The sequence below is a fragment of the Ammospiza caudacuta genome, chromosome 12 (genome assembly GCF_027887145.1).
Source record: "Ammospiza caudacuta isolate bAmmCau1 chromosome 12, bAmmCau1.pri, whole genome shotgun sequence".
Lineage (NCBI taxonomy): Eukaryota > Metazoa > Chordata > Aves > Passeriformes > Passerellidae > Ammospiza > Ammospiza caudacuta.
The window spans coordinates 9,407,839-9,426,348 of record NC_080604.1 but is presented as its reverse complement, the minus strand read 5'-3'; the positions used below and the strand labels follow the sequence as shown (position 1 = coordinate 9,426,348).

The window sequence follows — 18,510 nt, the reverse complement described above, 5'->3', positions numbered from 1 at the left end:
TAGCCTGTCAGCCATTTGGTATGATCCTCCTAAAAGATGTGTTAAAACTCAGTAAATAATTTTCCTTTTCACTAAATCAAGGAGAGACAATTTTACAGTGGACATACTTTATAAATTGTAATCACTATTGAAAAAAAATTCTATTAATGAGCGGAGAAACCATAACGAGAACGAGAATCTTTGGGGATTCTCAGCATGAAAACAGGAAACCAAAACAGGACATGTAGCCAAAACAGACATGACAATACAGAACAGGTAAAGAGTGTAAGAATAGTGAAAACATGATGTTCCTTAATGATTTCAATCTTAAGTATCCCTTAGTTGTCACTTGGTTATCCCCATCATATTGCTTCAATACTGCTCATATAAGCTGCACACCTACATATACAGGGTTTTATTAAAGTTTCTTTTTATATTTCATAGCTACACTTTTGGGGGTTGTTCTTTTTTTTGTTCGTTTTTCTTTTTTATTTAAATGCCTGTTGTTTAACTCCTGAATACATTTCCTCCCAGGGTATCTGAAATCTCATTGTCCCAGTGTTTCTCTCCCACATTACACTTTTAGAATCAAGTTCCATGACTTTTAAGAGTTATGTTTACATCAGAGGGATCAAGAGGTTTAAATTTCAGTACCTATTAAATGAATTTAATTATCCAACCAGTTCCATTTGGATACACTGTTACTGTTCTTCACTAATCTATAACAGATTTTCCAGTATTGTAATTCTCATTAATAAAATGCCCTCTGAAAGAGTATTTTCTTTTTATTTTTTAAACAAAAGTCTTCTCAGTAGACTATTTTACTATTATTTTACAAATTCTAAACAGAACCATCATTACTCTGTATACCAGCTAAGTTTCCCAGGGATTTATCCTGTCTGAAAATGGCAGAACTAACTAAACTTGACCTGTGAGAAGTCCATCCATACACCTCACTTACCCTGTTACTTCATTTAAAACATTCTGTGGAGAAAAAAGGGTATTTTAAAAACATCCTTGGAGTTTAAAACCTGCAGACAGACTAAAAAGAAGAGGGTGAGGAAAGGACAACAGCATGCTATGGGATCTCTAGGATGTTTTCAGAGCTCTGCTGGTGCCTGCAGCTGCAGCAGTTCAAGCAGTAGGGATAGCAGAGTGCAGAGAGAAGAAGGAAACTGGAACAGCAGCAATCTCTGCACTGCCTTGTAACATTTATCTGCTGTTGAAATGAGGAGCAGGGGCAGCAGGTAAAGGCATCTGCCTCATTCTGCTCACTGGAGCCACAGGGGAAAATTCCCAATATCCCTGCTGTGCTTGTGAGAGCAGCAAACAGGGACAGTGTGGGCGCTGCCCATGGATCCTGCCCAGAGCTCTGGGCCAAAGCTGCTACACCCTGCAGAGGGACAGGCTGGGAACAGGGACCCTTTAAAGGAGCTGGTCCTCCCCACTTCACCTGCTGCAAGGTAAAATCCTTTCAAGAATTACAGTTTCCTTTTCCCTTGCAGCAAAACATCATCCAATGGAAATGTTCCATCCCAGCTTGAATCCAAAGCCACCAAGCACATCAGTCCTGATCCAATGGAACACTTACATGTCACTGATGATTAAATCCACCAAAATTATGTATTTAATGCTTATCAGCTGCATAATTTTAATGTCAGGTTAATTGCTAAATTAATGAAAAACAAAAAAAGTCTCCTGTGGATATTTCCAAAGTGTTGCAAGAATTAGAGAGGTTTAACTATTTGACTTTTTACTGCAGCAAATATCCTCCTCACTTCTGCAAGATTCTGTGTTCAAGTGACTACTAGGGCAAAAAGAGTCCTGTGAGCCCATAAACACAGGAGCTCCCAAATTTAACAGTGAATTTTACTGAACTACAATTTGCCTTAAAAGCACAAAAGGAATCAATGAAGTATGAGTTCTCCTTTGTAGCACAATTGGTGAGCAGCAGCATAAGAAGCATTTACTGCACTTTAAAATATTTCTTCATACACTGTGAACATTTCAAAACCTTTTTACAGATGTTGCTCAAAAAATCCTTCCAATTCTTAGAAGAGCTGCCCTAGTAAATCAACCACTCAGAATGCACAGGAGATTTATATCCTGGTCTTAAGTTTGAGTTCAGGGTGAGCTGTGACCATGAACAGAAATTCTCATTAAATATAAAAAGGAAACAAAATCACTAAGTAAAAGTTCTGAAAAAATTTTGATGAAGAATAAGCTATCTAGAAAAATAGCAAGTGATCTTGCTATTGTTTTAGAGAGGACAAAAAGTGTCTAAAATGTCAAGATGAAACAAAAAGTACACCTGTATTTATTTTTGCATGTGTTTATTTCTAGCCAGTTTTATTTCTTGCATTTCTCTTAGCTTGATGTCAAGCAATCTTATTTTCTATTTGCAGTAATGGCACAGCGAGTTCATTAATTTACTTTTACTGGAGATACATTCTATCTATGGATGCTCAGCATGTATAACAGGTGGTTGACATTAGTCAGGAAATGATTGAAAATTGAATCTGCACCCCCTGCTGCTATTTGTGATAGAACAAATACTCTGCTGACACTTAATCTGCCCCTTGCTGCAACTTCATCTAACTTGCAATTAAGGTAAAGAGGCCCAGCATCTTTATTCCCTGTGCTTCAGCTCATTCTGAAGGCCTTGCAATCATCCTGGTCATTTTTCTACCTACCAAACCACACTTAAAGGCTGGAGTTTCAGCATTTTCCAGCTAAGCCCTTCTCACCTCCATAAATTTATTCTCATTTTGTTATGGGAAAAGAGTACAAGCCATATTAATTTCTCAAAGAGTGATATTAGAGTAATAAAACCACAAGAAATCAAGAATTGCACTATTTAGAGGAGGGGACGGGGAAGGGGAGGGGAAAGGGGAAAGGGGAAAGGGAAAGGGAAAGGGAAAGGGACAGGGAAAGGGAAAGGGAAAGGGAAAGGGAAAGGGAAAGGGACAGGGACAGGGAAAGGGAAAGGGAAAGGGAAAGGGAAAGGGAAAGGGAAAGGGAAAGGGAAAGGGAAAGGGAAAGGGAAAGGGAAAGGGACAGGGAAAGGGAAAGGGAAAGGGAAAGGGAAAGGGAAAGGGAAAGGGAAAGGGAAAGGGAAAGGGACAGGGAAAGGGAAAGGGACAGGGACAGGGAAAGGGAAAGGGAAAGGGAAAGGGAAAGGGAAAGGGAAAGGGAAAAGGGGGAAGGGGGAAGGGGGAAGGGAAAAGGGAAGGGGAAAGGGAATGGGGAAAGGGACAGGAACAAGAAAAATCTGCAGATAAAGGACTGACCCAAGCAGTTGTTCATAGATTGTTAACAGACCTGGTGACAAAGACCTGGATATGAATATTGAAAGATTTTTCCAGTCCAGATCAGAAGAGCAATGTAGGGAAAACCAGAGTTCTGACCTAGGCAGAGAAGTTGCTCAGCCTGGCTGTCCCTGGTGCCCAGGACACAGCAGCTCCCTGCCCCTGCCAGGCTCCCAGCCACCCCATCCCCAGCTGGAACACAGCATGTTCCAGTTCATCTCGTCCACTACTGCAAACTCAAACTCTGGCCTCTCCTAGAGGTGTCAGAGGAAGGTGTAAAAATTCTTATAAATAATAATTATGGAAAAAAACTGCCCACAGGGAAAGGTTTTCCTCCACAAGTTGTGTCATTAGTGGTTGATTAAAGCCCTCAAGAGTGAAAGTTTATATCCCTTCTAAATTATTTTTTTTCCCCCATGAGGTAACTATGGCTCAAGATTATATATGAATCCTACTAATCTTCTGGCCCAAGGATAACTTTCAACAATGCATTTCATAGATTAATTACTCACTGTATAAACAAGTACCAGATGTATCTAAGTAAGGCAAAACAAGCCACTGGAAAGGAAAAATTTGGCTCTTCCCCTGTACAAAATCACAACTCTCTGCCTGGTTTCTTGTTTCTAGAGCTGCACAGCATTTCTTCCCACCTGAAAGGGACACAATCAAATAACACCAGACTCATAACAGTTCAGACACAAAGAAATCATGGTGCTGTGTCATAACCATAATTTGATATTATTAAATTCTAGCTGATATTCCTCCCCTCTTATTCTGAAGAACAAAGGATGTCTGAAGAAACCCAAAAGCCCACCTCTCTGCTAAATACGGCCTGATTTTTAACGTATAAATCTTCCTTGAGCCAAATTCAGTTTGTATCCATTGGCTTATACTTCTATTGTAAAAAGCAAGCAGAAATAGTATCCAGGGCCTTCCTCTAAGTTTTGTCAACTTTTGAAAACCAAGTACTCTGCCAGGAAATATTTGAGAGAGTCCTGAGCTCTCAGAGTACAAGGAATGCTCTTGTAGAAAAAAAGACATGAGGGACTGCCAGGTCTCTTTTGCCCTGTCACCTTTACATGTTGTTCTGACTCATTGGAAAGGGCACAACCTCTCTCCATCATGCACTACTGTATTTTTTCAAGTGCCAGTCAAAGGGGAAGAATTTTAACAATAAAGGTATGGGCTGTTTCACCAAAAAATACCATTTTTTTTTCTTCGTCCTGAACCAAAATGAAGAGGGGTTTGCATTTACCAAAGTTTCCTTTAGGGTCATGAGCAAGAGCTTAGCTGTTTTACCAATCTGAGACACACATTAGTAAAGAGAAAGCACATGCCATTTCCCTGAAAGTATCTCAGTTTTAATTCCTTCCCACTCAAAAGCATAAGGAAAATAAATCTAATAAAGGGCATGTATAGGAATTGTCTGCTGTGGTCTTGGGAACATTTTTTAATATAGTTGTGTCTGCCTGGACTCAATATACAATGCAATGGAATCCAACTCCTGTAACTTTTAAATATCTCAAATATTTAAATTGTTTCCTTTCTGCTAGAGTTTAATTAACATAATATTCTTCTGTAAAAGAGATGATTCTTACACATAGAACTCCCTTAAAGCAGATGGCAGTAATTGCTGCAACAAAGAGTTTGCTGGCAAAGCAGAGACAGAGCTGCCCCTCAGCCAGCAGGATCAGATATTAGCTCATGGGGCTTGCTCTCTGCAATGGAAAACATACCTTGCTGCAACAAGGCACAGGCTAATTTAAGAGGCTGCAATAACAGTTGCTGTACCACATCAGACAACTGAAAAGAATCCTGCTGGTAGTTCAAAAGGCCAGAAGTAAGAGTAGGTTTCATGGTTATCCTGTTTCTGGCAAATCTCTACCTGTGACACGACTATAATTTTCACCACATCAGACTTCTCTGTCACAACCAAAGTTTTATTCCTAATAAATGGGAAGAGGACATGGATTATAGGTTGGGGAAACTTCTGTTTACAAAACATGTTCATTCAGAGTTCTCAATATAAGGAAAAAATAGCCACATCTGCATGAAAAGCAAATTGACAGATTTAATCATATGTTTCCAAATCTGAACCCGGCATGAAGATTTTTTAAAAAGTAGTAACTTCTTATACCATGATTCCAAGTAAATACAGCAACCTCTGCATTACTGCTGGAACTGAACCTCCCACAGGGCTTAACTTTCTATGACCTTGTCCTGTGAACATCTCTGTAATATGGTGCATACTAAAAATAATACAATTATAGTTGCAAAGACTTACCTAAAATAGGAAAGCAGTTAAGAGACATTCTTTAAGCCCACTGTTACATGAAATGAACTGCAGTAGGAGCTTTTATACCCATCTGGTCAGCAAATATTAGTTAAGATGGAAAAATAACTTAAAAAAGAAACCCTTACAATTCGTAAGCTAAATAAAATTATAGATTCCAAAAAGAATTTAAAAGCATCTTATCACACAAAAAACCAATAATATAATAGCTATTACCTCCTGCAAGGTTAATCAAAGGTCATGAAAAGAGCTGCCACTGATACAAGGGATGAGTTAATGTATGGAGAATGAGATGCTAAAACAAGAAAAAACTACCTGACTTAATTCTCTGTAAGAGTATCTATAGCTAACATGGCTACAACTTCTAAGGAAGATGCTATTTTATAACAGACCTTTTTGCATTTAATTGTGTCTTCACTAAAATGATTCACAGGTATTTTTTTAGACTGGTCTTAGAAATAGCAAATAAATGTATCATGCTAAAAACTTAAAAAAGTTTTTTGCATTAACCTGACATTAATCTAAAGTACAGTACAGTTGATCTTTAAGCTTCTCTCCCTTTTTTGTGAAGTTGGGGTTAACCAGGATGACTGTGGTACAGGTTATCTGCATTTGTAGTGCTCCTCCACAGTAAATCCCAGGCTTCACCCCACACCAGGACAAGGTGCCATCCATCAAGAATGTCAAGGATAATAATATCTGCTACTCACAGCAGGAATCTTGGGATCCTCAAGATGAACAATCATTGTTTACTTTACAGAATGAGGATTTTCCTACATTCTCCTTCACTGTTCCCATGTACCCACTGCTCCTTTGGGTATCTTGGCTGGTGTCAGAAACAACTGAGCAAGGCACAGGACACTGAGAGGGACAGCCCTGCCCCTGAGCCAGGGGGACACAGAGCTCAGCACAGGCTTTGGGAAACCAAAAGGCACCCATGGAAAGATAGGTTTACTCTCTTCACTAGGGAGGGACACAAGCTGCTCCAAACTCTCACTGAATGCAAGAAAAAAGTTATTGATTCTGAGTAACACATTGGAGAAGGTTGCCTAGAAAAGTGATAGAATCTGTTACTGGAAATACGGAAGTCTCAACTTGACAGGATCCTGGATAACTTCTGGTACAGACCCTGATTTCAACACCAGTTTGGACCTTATGATTTTTCTAGTACTCCTTCTAGATAATTGCCTACATCATATAAATTTTGACCTGGAAAGTGAGCTTTATGTGATCTTTTCAAAGCACCTAAAAGCAGAATTTGTACCCAAGAAAGCTGGATTATAGTTCTGAAACGCTTTGATTGCACAGCTTCCCTCTCCATAGGACAAGCTCATAGATGGAGTGATCATATGGCCTGGAAAGACTCAATTATACACGAGATCTCTCATGCCTTTCAGCACCTCTGAGTTCCATCACAGTCACAAGCCATTAATCCTTTTATTGCTGTAGATGGCACAGTATGAGTTCTACTGAAGAAATAACAAAGAAACAAGCCAAGGCACCACTCATAAAGTACAATTTTAGTATCATCTGCTACGTCTTTCCAATATCTTTCAAAATAAATTAATTTGTTCAATATTCATGGTGACTATACCAGGATGTGTGCCATTTTTATGGAAGGAGCCACTGGTCCTGCATTCCCAAGCCATAAAATCCTGTCAGCACAACTAATGGATGTCAGATGAATAAGCTTAAAAGAGCAAACAAGGGCACTGTCAAAACCATGTCATCAACCCACAGGACTATTTGTAGTGATATTATACACTCCACTGCCTCCAGTCACAGCCCAGGATAATGAAAATCCATGTTCAGATCTTGCAAAAATTGACACAGCCTGGCTAATAACCCACCAGAATTCAGAATCCATACTGGATATTAAAAGGCAGCTTTATTTTTTGTGCTTTGCTTTAGATGGAGATTAAACAAATTGAAGAGGTGAGCTTATCAGGTCATTATTTGTACATTACAGCTGTTCAGTCAGAGCTGGACAGACACTGCTTGCATGGCTTGTTGTCTGATTAAGAGGCAGAATAAGTCTCTGAGAGTCATAAAGGGGGGAGAGGGGAGAATGTGATTAAGGAAAAAACCAAAGGCTGATAGAGTAATTGAGTAGTAATAGTTGCACTTCTACACAAGCCACAGACACCACCTAAAACATCCTCAAGGAAGGAAACTGGATGAGCACATTACAGAGTTGAAGTGGGAATCAGAGCAGTGTCTGTCACTGTTCAGCATCAGAAACCTGGACTGAATCTTCCACCAGGGGAAGAACAAGCAGAGCAGAATGAAAGGTGAGATCCTGAAGCATTCAGATTAATAATGCAATTTTTCTGTTTGCAAAGCATTTCCTTGCCAAGCAAGAGTTTGGTTTACCTCTACCTTGGAAGCTGTGTTTCTGAAGCCAGCTGTGGCAGAACAGTGCAATGAACTGAAAGTATTGTTTACCTTGCATGCAGGAATGTTGGATTCTTTCAACTGAATTTCACGATGCAGAATTCAGTATTGGAGAAGATTATGCGTAATTTTAATATAAACATTTCATTTCTGAGAGAAAATTAATGAATAATTTGTTCCTTAAACTATAGGCTCAAAATACATCTTTTATTTATATATATATATTTATATATTTACCATATTTCTTACTAGAATCATACATTATTTGATCAATATGGTATTCCCTGTTAGTAATTCACATTTGATCTCTGTAAGTCAATAATCAGCAATTACTTTATTTCCAAAAGGTTTCAAGTAGCAACTAACTAAAATGTTTTCACTTTGAAAGAGTAAATGGTAAAAATTATTTGAAGCATCCCAAAAACAATGTTAGAAAAGGGTTCATCACTCTAACTTTCCTTAGTCAAAGAAAATCTAATTATTCTACACTGAGTTTTTTTAATGTTCCATTATATGCATACAAGCATAGCTTTAAGTACCCTGTTTTCAAAGTTAAGATCATTAGCAAGATGTAAAAGGGAATTTTTTTTTCAGTTAAAATCACCTGAATATCAGGGAGTAGCAGATAATTATAAATATGAATATTGCTAAGTATTCCTCTCAACTAATTTATATTTTCAGAAGCTTATTGACAAATGTCTGGTGACAGTGTAGAAACCTGTATCAATGGGAAGTACAGGGGCATTCAGAGAAGGGAAATAAAGCAAAAAGAATAAATGGATATTTTAAAGGGGAAACTTAGAGAATCTGAATTGCTAAAAAAGTACTGCTAATAGTTTTTATAGCTATGACTTTGAAGCTTGTAATTCTTTTAATGGTTCATCGACTCAATTCATCCAGGCAGTGATATTAGTAAAACCAATGAAAAATAGAAGTTCTGCTTGTAATTCTTCTGACAAAGATGTCTTAATGTTGTTACTACCACAGAAAGAGGGACATTTCAATTTAATAGTTTTAGAAGAAACTGTCACATTCCCTTCAAACATCACTGCTCTGCTGATGGCAAATCCTTTTGAAAACCATTGGCACTTAAGAAGAAACTATGGGAAGAACTTAATTTTAAGATCATGGTAGCATTATCTTCATTCTGCATTACAGAAGTACTTCAACACTATCTGTAATTTACTTATGTATTGTAGAAGAAATGCACTCTGTGTTATCTACATTTCTGTTTGTTGTGGAACTGTATACCTTCTCGCTGTGTTTATGACCTGTGTATTGCCTAAAGACAAACATTCTAAACTAATTTCAAATCATCTTTCACTTGTGATACAGGTAACTGGCTTTTGATTTGGAGTGTCACCTTGTTGGCACACACAGCTCACAGCTGCCCTGAAAAATGCCTCTGCCACAAAGCCTCAAAGACTGCAGACTGCAAGAACAGAGGATTTACTGAAATTCCTGCCCGTTTACCCCCTGAAATTCAGATACTACAGTTGCAGAACAACCGTATCTGGAGAATCAACCAAAACGCATTCACTGCAACGCCGTTACTCAAAATCTTGGACTTGTCTAATAATTCTATCTCAAGTGTGGCACTTGGTGCTTTCCAAAAACTGAGGTATCTGCAGGTTTTAAACCTAACCAGAAATTTGATTCACTATATAGAAAACAAGACCTTCAGTTTCCTCCCACACCTAAAGGAACTGGACTTGTCATCCAACAGCATTATTCGATTGCCTGAGACATTTGGAAACAGCACAGGGAATATAACATTGCTCTCTGTGAAGCATAACAAACTTCAGAAAATGGAAAGAATTCTGCTGGAGTCACTTCCAAACCTGAAAGTGGTTCTCTTCAAAGATAATCCCTGGCAATGCAATTGTAATATCTTTGGCATGAAACTGTGGCTGGAGAGTTTTCTATACAGAGGTAAGGAATTTTTCTCATTACATAGAGTGTACATGAGAACATTTGAGCACAATCTAACTGATCTTCACTTCTACGAAATTTTAATTTAATTAAAAATTTACCCCACACTGTAGGTCACTTCCTCAAATAAACACTCTAAGCTATATTCTCATGCATAGGTCAGAATGCTTTTGTAAATACAGGTGGCAAGCTAGAATCAGAGAGGGAATTTGTATTAGTGCCCAGAGAAAGAGCAAGGATGTACACATACCCATAGAGCAGGCACAGGTGTGTTCTGTAGTGTGTCAATTCAGATATAGACATTTCTAAATACAAAACAAGTAAACTTGTGCACATACACTTGTTTTAATTCTACCAAAATATTTTTGCTGGAAAACAACTTACTGTTTTAAGGCTTTTTACCTGTTGCATGATGGCAAACATCAAGACAGATATCAGTACTGAGCAAACTTTAGAGAACCCAGGATTCTACTTTTTCTATCAATTATGACTTAGTGGTTCTTTAATATTTTATGAATACCTAGTATCACTTCCTAATTTGTTGTTAACCAGAAGAGGAACTCAATTCATTGGCAATTTCCTGACAGAAATGTGCCAAGGCATCACACAGGGAAAAGTGAAGTTTATAAATAGTAGTGACAGTATTTTGGTCACACCTGCTTTTAAATAGATTCATGAGTTATGCTGTGAAAAAGATAACATGATTTAATTATAATGGAATTATGTGTAAGAAGAAATTAATTTATTTCTCCCAGGAGGTATGTTCAGACTGAGAATTCAGAACAGCAGGGCAATTTTCTTTTTTCTAAATCAGGCTTTGATGTTTGCATGTACCCAAAGCTCTGACTGCCTGTCTCTGTACCAGAGTGGTGTGGAGCTTGTTGCAGCACAGGAGATGTGGAGGTGGCCCCTGTGGCTGACACTGAGGGATTGCCTTTTGCAGGGACCAGAGCTCTGCAGGCCAGCTGGAAACCCATCCTGGCCTTGCAGGGACACAATTACTACTGCAATGGTCTTCCAGTGAGGTAATTTTTAGAAAAGACAAAAGGCTAAATTCCTCTCAGCAATAAAATCTGCATATTTTGAATAGATAAAATATTACTTTATCACAGGGCTTTAGTCTATTATGCTGGAAATTCAGCAGGGATTGACTTCTATGTGCAGAAGAATGAAATGATCCAAGATAAATGCATCAGATTACCTTAATTACTCTGCCAGCAGTATAAATACTATCATTTATTTCAGAAAACAATGTTGTCTAGAAATTCAGTGATGTTCTTCCATCTTTCTGAACACTGTACAGATTAATTAAACGAAGTGACATGGAACTTACAAATTAATTTTAGCAACAAGCTTTAAGGGAAGCCCAAGTGTTATGTTCTCTTCTGTGTTTGTATTTCCCTAAAATTATTTGTCTGAATCACATAAAGAAAAATTAGTTACATTACACAATAACATTTCCCACTACTTATATGACACTCATGGGATGAAACTTCACAGGGGCTCTGCAGATATTTCTTGTATGTCATAACAAAGCAAAGTCCAGAATATTTGAGTATTTTTTAGCTAAATCCATCCTGGGCAATTGACATTTCATGTACACTCACAGGAAATTATAGAGAATGCTTCAGTTCAGGAGGAACACCAGGGTTCTATTCCAAGCACACATATTTAGTTACTTAAAACCATGAAAGGATAAGAGTTGAAGGATTTGGAGGTTAATCTTTATCCATATTCAATCTAACACATAGAAGATGTCTGGAACCATGCTTTGGGTTTCACCATTAAAGACCAAGAGACCTGCTATGCTCAAATCTGCCCTGGAATATCAACATTATTTGTGGAGTAGTCTCCAGACTTCAGTTTGGCTCCATCTGTATTCACTACTTTCAGGATGAAAATTTCTGTGCCTGGCTTTAGCTGAAAGGTGAATTATTTTGGCTAGAGAAGAGAAAGAAAATTCAGTTGATTTGATTAGTTAATTTTTAAAAAATATGTCAACATTGATTTTGGCCTTGTGGACTCCTTGACACACCACACCCTAAAGCCCTGTGCTCTGACTGGGCTATGTTTGGTGTATTATCCTCTACACACTGAGGAACAACCACATAATTTACCAGGACTGTGGATTCCTAATTCTCTCCCCATTGTACTAACAACGTCCTTGGGGAAGCTGGCTCTAAGCAATCATGAAATTTAGCATTTGAGCAGGGTAATAGATTGATTAAACTCAACTCCTTTATACCTGTGTATATTTTCTTACCACAAGTCTTGCTTCAAAAAATCCCTTATGGGTAAATAAAACTTAGTGAACTTTCTCTTTGCCCTGTTACAGTTAACACATGATGTCAGAACAATGACAATTGAATGCAATATTTCAATTAAGTAGGAAATATTTTCTAAATGCTTTGTTTCCATTTTGCACCATAAAAATTAGCAGTGGTCAGAAGTTGAACAAACCAAATTTGCAGTTACCTCTTTGTTTATCTATGACAGTTCTTATTTTTCTATCACTGTGGGGTTTTTTACACTTACATCCATAAAAACACAGATAACCTAATTCCTGATGACCTCTTCTTGAAAACACTCTCTTATGTGAGTTTTGAAGTGTAATAATCTCACCACTGACCTGATTGAACAAAAGCCTTTAAAACATACTATAAGTCTTTAAAAGCAGGAAGTTGAAACTGATAATAAATTTACCACTGGTTCATGTTCATTTTACATTGTGATTCAGCAGCTGTCAACTGTAACCACATTTCTCTTCACAGAGAAAAGCAAGGCACAATTCTTCCCAAGAATATTTTTTCTGGGTTTCACATTCTCTGAACCTCAGAAAAAGTGAAAAACAATTCTTATCATTTGCTCTGCCTGTGTTTTTGCAGGAGTAGAATGCAACATGGAGACTGTTTACCCAAAAAAGTGATGGCATTTTGTTTCCTTGATGTTTTGTTTTTCTATCAAGGCCAAGTGTGTGTGTGTGTGTGTTGGGACTGTTGGCCGACAGTCACAAGATTCTGTGCAGTTGTGTGCAGAGTTGAGTGCTTGGCAGATTCAGTTTAGATGTAATGTAACATAGTGTAATGTAATATAGAATAATATAGTATAATATAGTAATTAATTAGCCTTTTGATAAGATGGAATCCTCCCCATTTTGCAGGGAGGAGGGGGTGGTCCTGATTCAATAGTCAAATATCGAGACCATTGTTTGTTGTTTCAGGAGGAATCAGCGATGGCATCATCTGCTCAGCGCCAGGCGTTCGGAAGGGGAAGGATCTCCTCAAGGTTCCCTATGAGCTCTTTGGGGCCTGTGCTCTGAGGGCAGCCCCCATGCCTCCCGCCAGCAGCCATCAGTGGCCCGGCTCGGAGCAGCGGGCCTGGCCCAAGCACGGCCCTCACGGCGAGCCGGGCGATGGCGGCCGCGGCGGCTGCGAGCCCAAGGCCCGGCCCAGGCCCGTCAGCCTGCGGCACGCCATCGCCACCGTGGTGATCACGGGCGTGGTGTGTGGCGTGGTGTGCCTGATGATGCTGGCAGCCGCCGTCTATGGCTGTGCCTACGCCGCCATCACCGCCCGGTACCACAAGGAGCACCTAGGCCCTGTCAGGCAGCACGGGACACCTGAGGAGAAAGAGCCCTTTGAGAGCTCCATGGCTTGAGGTGCCTCTGTCTGTGGATTATTGAAAATAAAGGCCTCGCTGCAGCTGAAAAGCATGGAATCTCAATAGCATTGTTTTAATACTAATTACTGGGGTTATTCTCTATCTTTTTTTTTTGTTCTCATACATTTAAAAATTGTAAATATATATATTGTTTGGAGTGTCCACTAAGACTTCATATAGAACAACAGAATGTGTTTATTTTTTGTGTGTATATTCCAAAGTCACTATTTAGGGCTGAGTGTTTGAGATCACAAAATATTGATATAGCGAGATTAAAGTATTTCACCATCCTTTTCTAACTCTTGATGCAGTATTATACCAAAACATGACCTATGATACACATACAGTCAGTGACTGACAGGAGTGATGTTCTCCAAAGAAAAACAGAAAACAGCCATCTAACTTAGTTCAATTAGTTACATTTTTACTACCTTAGAGAGTACAAATTACTATTCAATTCAAGATGTATACAATTGAAAAGCAGTTTTCAAACCTGCTACTCTGTGCACTGCCACTGATAACAGAAATGTGTTAAAAGCACTTCCAAAAATATGTTTTCAACTTTCCAGTTTGCCCCAGAAAGCAGCAAATAAACCTTACATTCATTTCCTAGCTTAGAAAATAGGAAGCACCTTGTTAACTATTGCATATAATTTTTTAATTACTTAGTAGGGAAGAAAGAAGGGAGCTGGGAAAATGCTGAAGGAAGAAATGCTAAAAGTGCTTTGGATACAAGCCCCAAAAGGAGTAGACAGAGCATACCTGAAGACACTGCCTGATATCCTGCTGGCTTACAAGCTTGTTACAGACTTTTCTGAAGCCATTTATTCCCAAATCCTCACACAAGTGCTCCATTTTGCAAATGCCATGCTGCAGATGCAGCTCCCACCACAGTGCTGCCCTTCAGCAGGAGGATAATGTAGCTGCATGTTTACACGTCCTCCCTCTCAGAGGGAACATTCAGCTGGATTCACTCAAGGCTCCATCCTTGCTCTCTGCAGAGCTCTTTTCCCATCAGAGGAAATCAGAGCCAAAACTATTTGAATATCATAGGTTTAGAATTCCACAAATATTTTGTGTGTGCAGCAGTAGTTATTTTAATGGTTCACAGAAATTATTTTAAGGCAATCAAGATAGATCAGGAACTCCATTCACCTTTTCCAAGACTGGATAAAATACATTTTAGGCTATTTGTGACAGACATCTCAAGCATCCCCTAACTGTCCTCAGTGACAGGGATAAAGAGCTGTCCAGGTAGCCAATGCAGAAATCAGCATTTTTTATAGTATGGAGGAAAAAGGCCATGGAACAATCTGCAATGAGGGCAAGGGGAAGCTGTATTGTGGCATTTGGAAATCTGCCCTCTCCTTCCAACAGACAGATTCTGAGACCAAGCTCTGTAGCTGTCCCAGGAACAGCCTCGACTGAGTAATGGGCTCTGTGGCAGGAGTCATGTAACCCTTGCTCTTATCTACTTTGTAATAATTGCAACCTAAATATTAAAGCTCATTCCTACATCTGCATTACTTTCATGTCCAGAGAAAATTAAGTATCTCGGTCTTAATCTAAATCTAGCAGATATTGAAAACAATCAATTACTGTCTGTCATTTCTTTCCTTTTTTTTTTAACTGCTAAGTACTTCATATCATTATTAGGCTGCGTTCATTCTTCTCTGTCCTGAACTAAATAAACTGAGCCGCTTCAAATTTTTCCTGCAAGATCACATTCTCCTTTTTTTTCCTCCTGCATTCCCTAGAGCATTGTCAGCTCTTTTACATTTTGTTCAAAATGTGGTACCCTAGACTGGGAACATTGCTTCAGCTGAGGCATCATCAGCACAACATTTTTAGAATATTTATATTTTTTACAATATCCTAATATGTATAATATTTGTATTAAGGCTCTTTAATCTGATCTCTTGATGTTTACTATTTTTTCTTGTAAATATTTGGTAAAGCTTAACGAATAATCTAATCTACTTTCAGAACTAAGTCATTTAAATATGTAAATCCACATTTTTTTACTCTTTTATCCATTTACTGCCACAGCAATTTGCAAAGCAAAACAAAGTTTTTCAGATACAGAAGACAGAAATAAGACAGGATTGGATCTTATTGCCCATTGGCCCAAAAATGAGTTTGGGGCCATGCCAAATCACTGTTTTTCCACAGTGACAACCTAAAATGAGCACAGTTGTACTCAAAGTGTAGATCCTGAGATGAAAGCTAATAAACTTCCAACTCCAGAGAGATTTCACCCTCAGTGTTTCTAACAGGCTCAGACACAGCAGCGCTGCTTCCATCACAAATCACTTCACACTTCTGATATTTTCAAGCAAACGAAAAGCAAGAATTGACTTGAAATTTCCTAGCCAAGAATAACCCAGAACATTTTTCTAGTCCTTAAAAAAATCAGATCTAGCACCAAAAACCTTTCACACTTTCCTCATTGTATCATCATTTATATATTTAAAAAAAAGAAAAAAGAAGAAGAAGGAAAAAAGAAAATGCGGGAGAGTCAATGAAAGGCACAACGACATTTAAAGAAACTCATTCTGAGTCACACTGAAGATGCTTTGGGGATTTTCATGCACACACAAGGCTGTAAATTGATAGGGAGTTCTGCCAGAAAGCAAAGTATTAAGTATTTCCATTAGTTCCCTCTGCTGTGGGAACAGAGCGAGCCAATCCATGCAAAATCTGATTCCATACTTTCTAAAATGCTGTTTCCCAAAGGAAAAACCAAAAAAAAAAACACCTCTCAAAACAAACAAACAAACAAAAAGGAAAAAAATCACAGGGAAATTTTTCATTTAATGTTAATAAGCCTGTATATTGTAGTTACCATGGTAAAAGTGTTTGTAATTAAGAAATCCAGTAATTTCTAATGATAAGGTAATAGCAGAAAATGAACAGAGAGAAGTACTGATTCAGTTATTTAATAAAAGTAAAATATTTATTTTTCAGTAGAGGAAATAGAATTTTCATCTACTGATAAACAGAGATAGAAGCCACAATTTGTTGTTGATAAAAATTATTGACTACAAAAGTGGAAGACTGAATATAGGGAATCCTCACACAGGACTGCCCTTAATTTATAAAGCTTAGCAGTGGACATCTGCCACTGAAATTATTTGTCTGCACAGATTTATTTTTTCAGATAAAGGATCCTGAGAAAGCTTTGTTGTCTTTCCAGCAATCTCATGAGAGTATTATAGTAAGCACAGTATTTTTTTCTAATCTCTGTGAAAAACACTTTTCCTCAAAGTCAACAAAATATCAGGACATGCTACTCTGCGAGGCATTTGCAAAGGCAGGGAAAACACACATATTGTTGCATTCCTGCCTTTTATATAAAGGCTCATTATATTGCTTTGTTTACAGAAAAATGTTCTAAAATTTCATTTTAGAACAAAAATTGAAGATTATAATACCTCCATGCTCTTTACAGAAAATGACCAATAGCATCTATATTGAAAGACACAAGTTTAAACTGAAACATAATTGCTTGCCATATTTGTCTTTCCATTGAGAGCTTGCAAAAAGTCAATCAAAATTCAGCTTCATTATTCTCTAGTAATACAATGTCCAAAGAAAATCTGGATCTCTCTTCTTGAATATCAAAGTAGCACATTTAATGTAGCACATAGCTTAAAGTAGCACATAGCTTATCTCTGCTTAACAATTAACAGGAAAATAACAACCATTACAATAATCTAACCGTGCTGCCCAAGAGACAAGGACACACAGGCTTTAGTCAAACATCCAAGAAGGATGCCTACTTTTACAACTTGGGTCTTTTAATTTGGCCAAAAGTGGCATTAGCAACCACAATCTTCAGTTTTGGTATGTCCTGAAATGTGGCTGCATGTTCCCCAGATCGCAGGGAAAAAAGGCAGCAACAGCAGCACAGTAAACCACAGCAGGGGAGAAGGTGTAGGAATCAGAAGCCCACAATAGACAAACCAAAGATACAAACTTGACACCTCTCTCCTCTCTCAGTGGAAGCTGTGGTTTTGCTCTCTCATACTGATTGCAAAGGGATCCCTTCACGTTTAAGGGATATGGACACTACGCGCTCAACTTTTTTGCAAATCCTCATTTCAAGATAAAACACATGAGAAAAACCACTGTTAATGTTTGGAAATATAGTCCACTGAAGGGAAAATAAATTAATCAGTTCTCAATACTTAAAATTATAGCAATGTATTCATATTTATGATTGCAGCTTCAACCTTGTGCAGCATTATTTGAAGTTATTATCCAAAGGACCCACCAGCTCATCTGTCCTTGTTCTGTTTGATCTGCAATCAGGGATTTATTTTGCTGGCAGCAGAATTCTTTAGCAAAATGCCCCTAGAGTCTGGTTGCTGTTAGATCACAAGGATCTTCTTCCTCCACAAATTATGTATAGCTGAAACCCAGCTGACCAACAAACCCCAACAGCAAAGCAGAAGTGCAGAAGAAAAGAGCAGATGCTCTATGCCATTCACTGTACATATTAATTGGGATATATCTGTCAAAGAGTTGGATTCCCTAAGAACAATTGCTGAGAAAAGCCCAAGAATTAGATAAATACAGGTTAAATTCTCAAATTAACACTAGCAGAGAACTGCCTCAAAAAAGCAGAAGCACTATTAAACTATTCCACACACTGATTCTGTGTGGTGAAACGAACTGAGAACAAATGCAAACAAATGTAAATGTCTGAAATGTGAAATGTCACTAACTTCAGCTTCCCTGTTCAGCCCATGGAAAGGGACAGGACTTCACTACATGCTCCAAAGCATCCAGCAGAGGAGTTCACCTCTCTCCACACTCCTCCTCCAAACCCTCTTCCCCAAGCAATTTATCCCAACATGTGAGCTGCTTAATGTTAGGCTGTACAAATACACAGCTCAGTTTTCCTAAAGCTGGAAACATTAGTCTGTATACCAATATTAG

General features: G+C 38.3%; 2 protein-coding genes across 2 annotated transcripts in view; one reads left to right on the top strand and one right to left on the bottom strand.

The window, feature by feature from the left end:
* The window catches only part of CACNA2D3 (calcium voltage-gated channel auxiliary subunit alpha2delta 3), a 382,512-nt gene that overhangs the window by 55,162 nt on the left and 308,840 nt on the right, over positions 1-18,510 (bottom strand). The window lies entirely within an intron of this gene.
* Positions 8,068-13,563, top strand: LRTM1 (leucine rich repeats and transmembrane domains 1). Its single transcript, XM_058812878.1, has 3 exons — positions 8,068-8,098; positions 9,310-9,906; positions 13,127-13,563. Exons 1-3 carry the CDS (start codon positions 8,068-8,070, stop codon positions 13,561-13,563), a joined length of 1,065 nt encoding a protein of 354 aa, XP_058668861.1.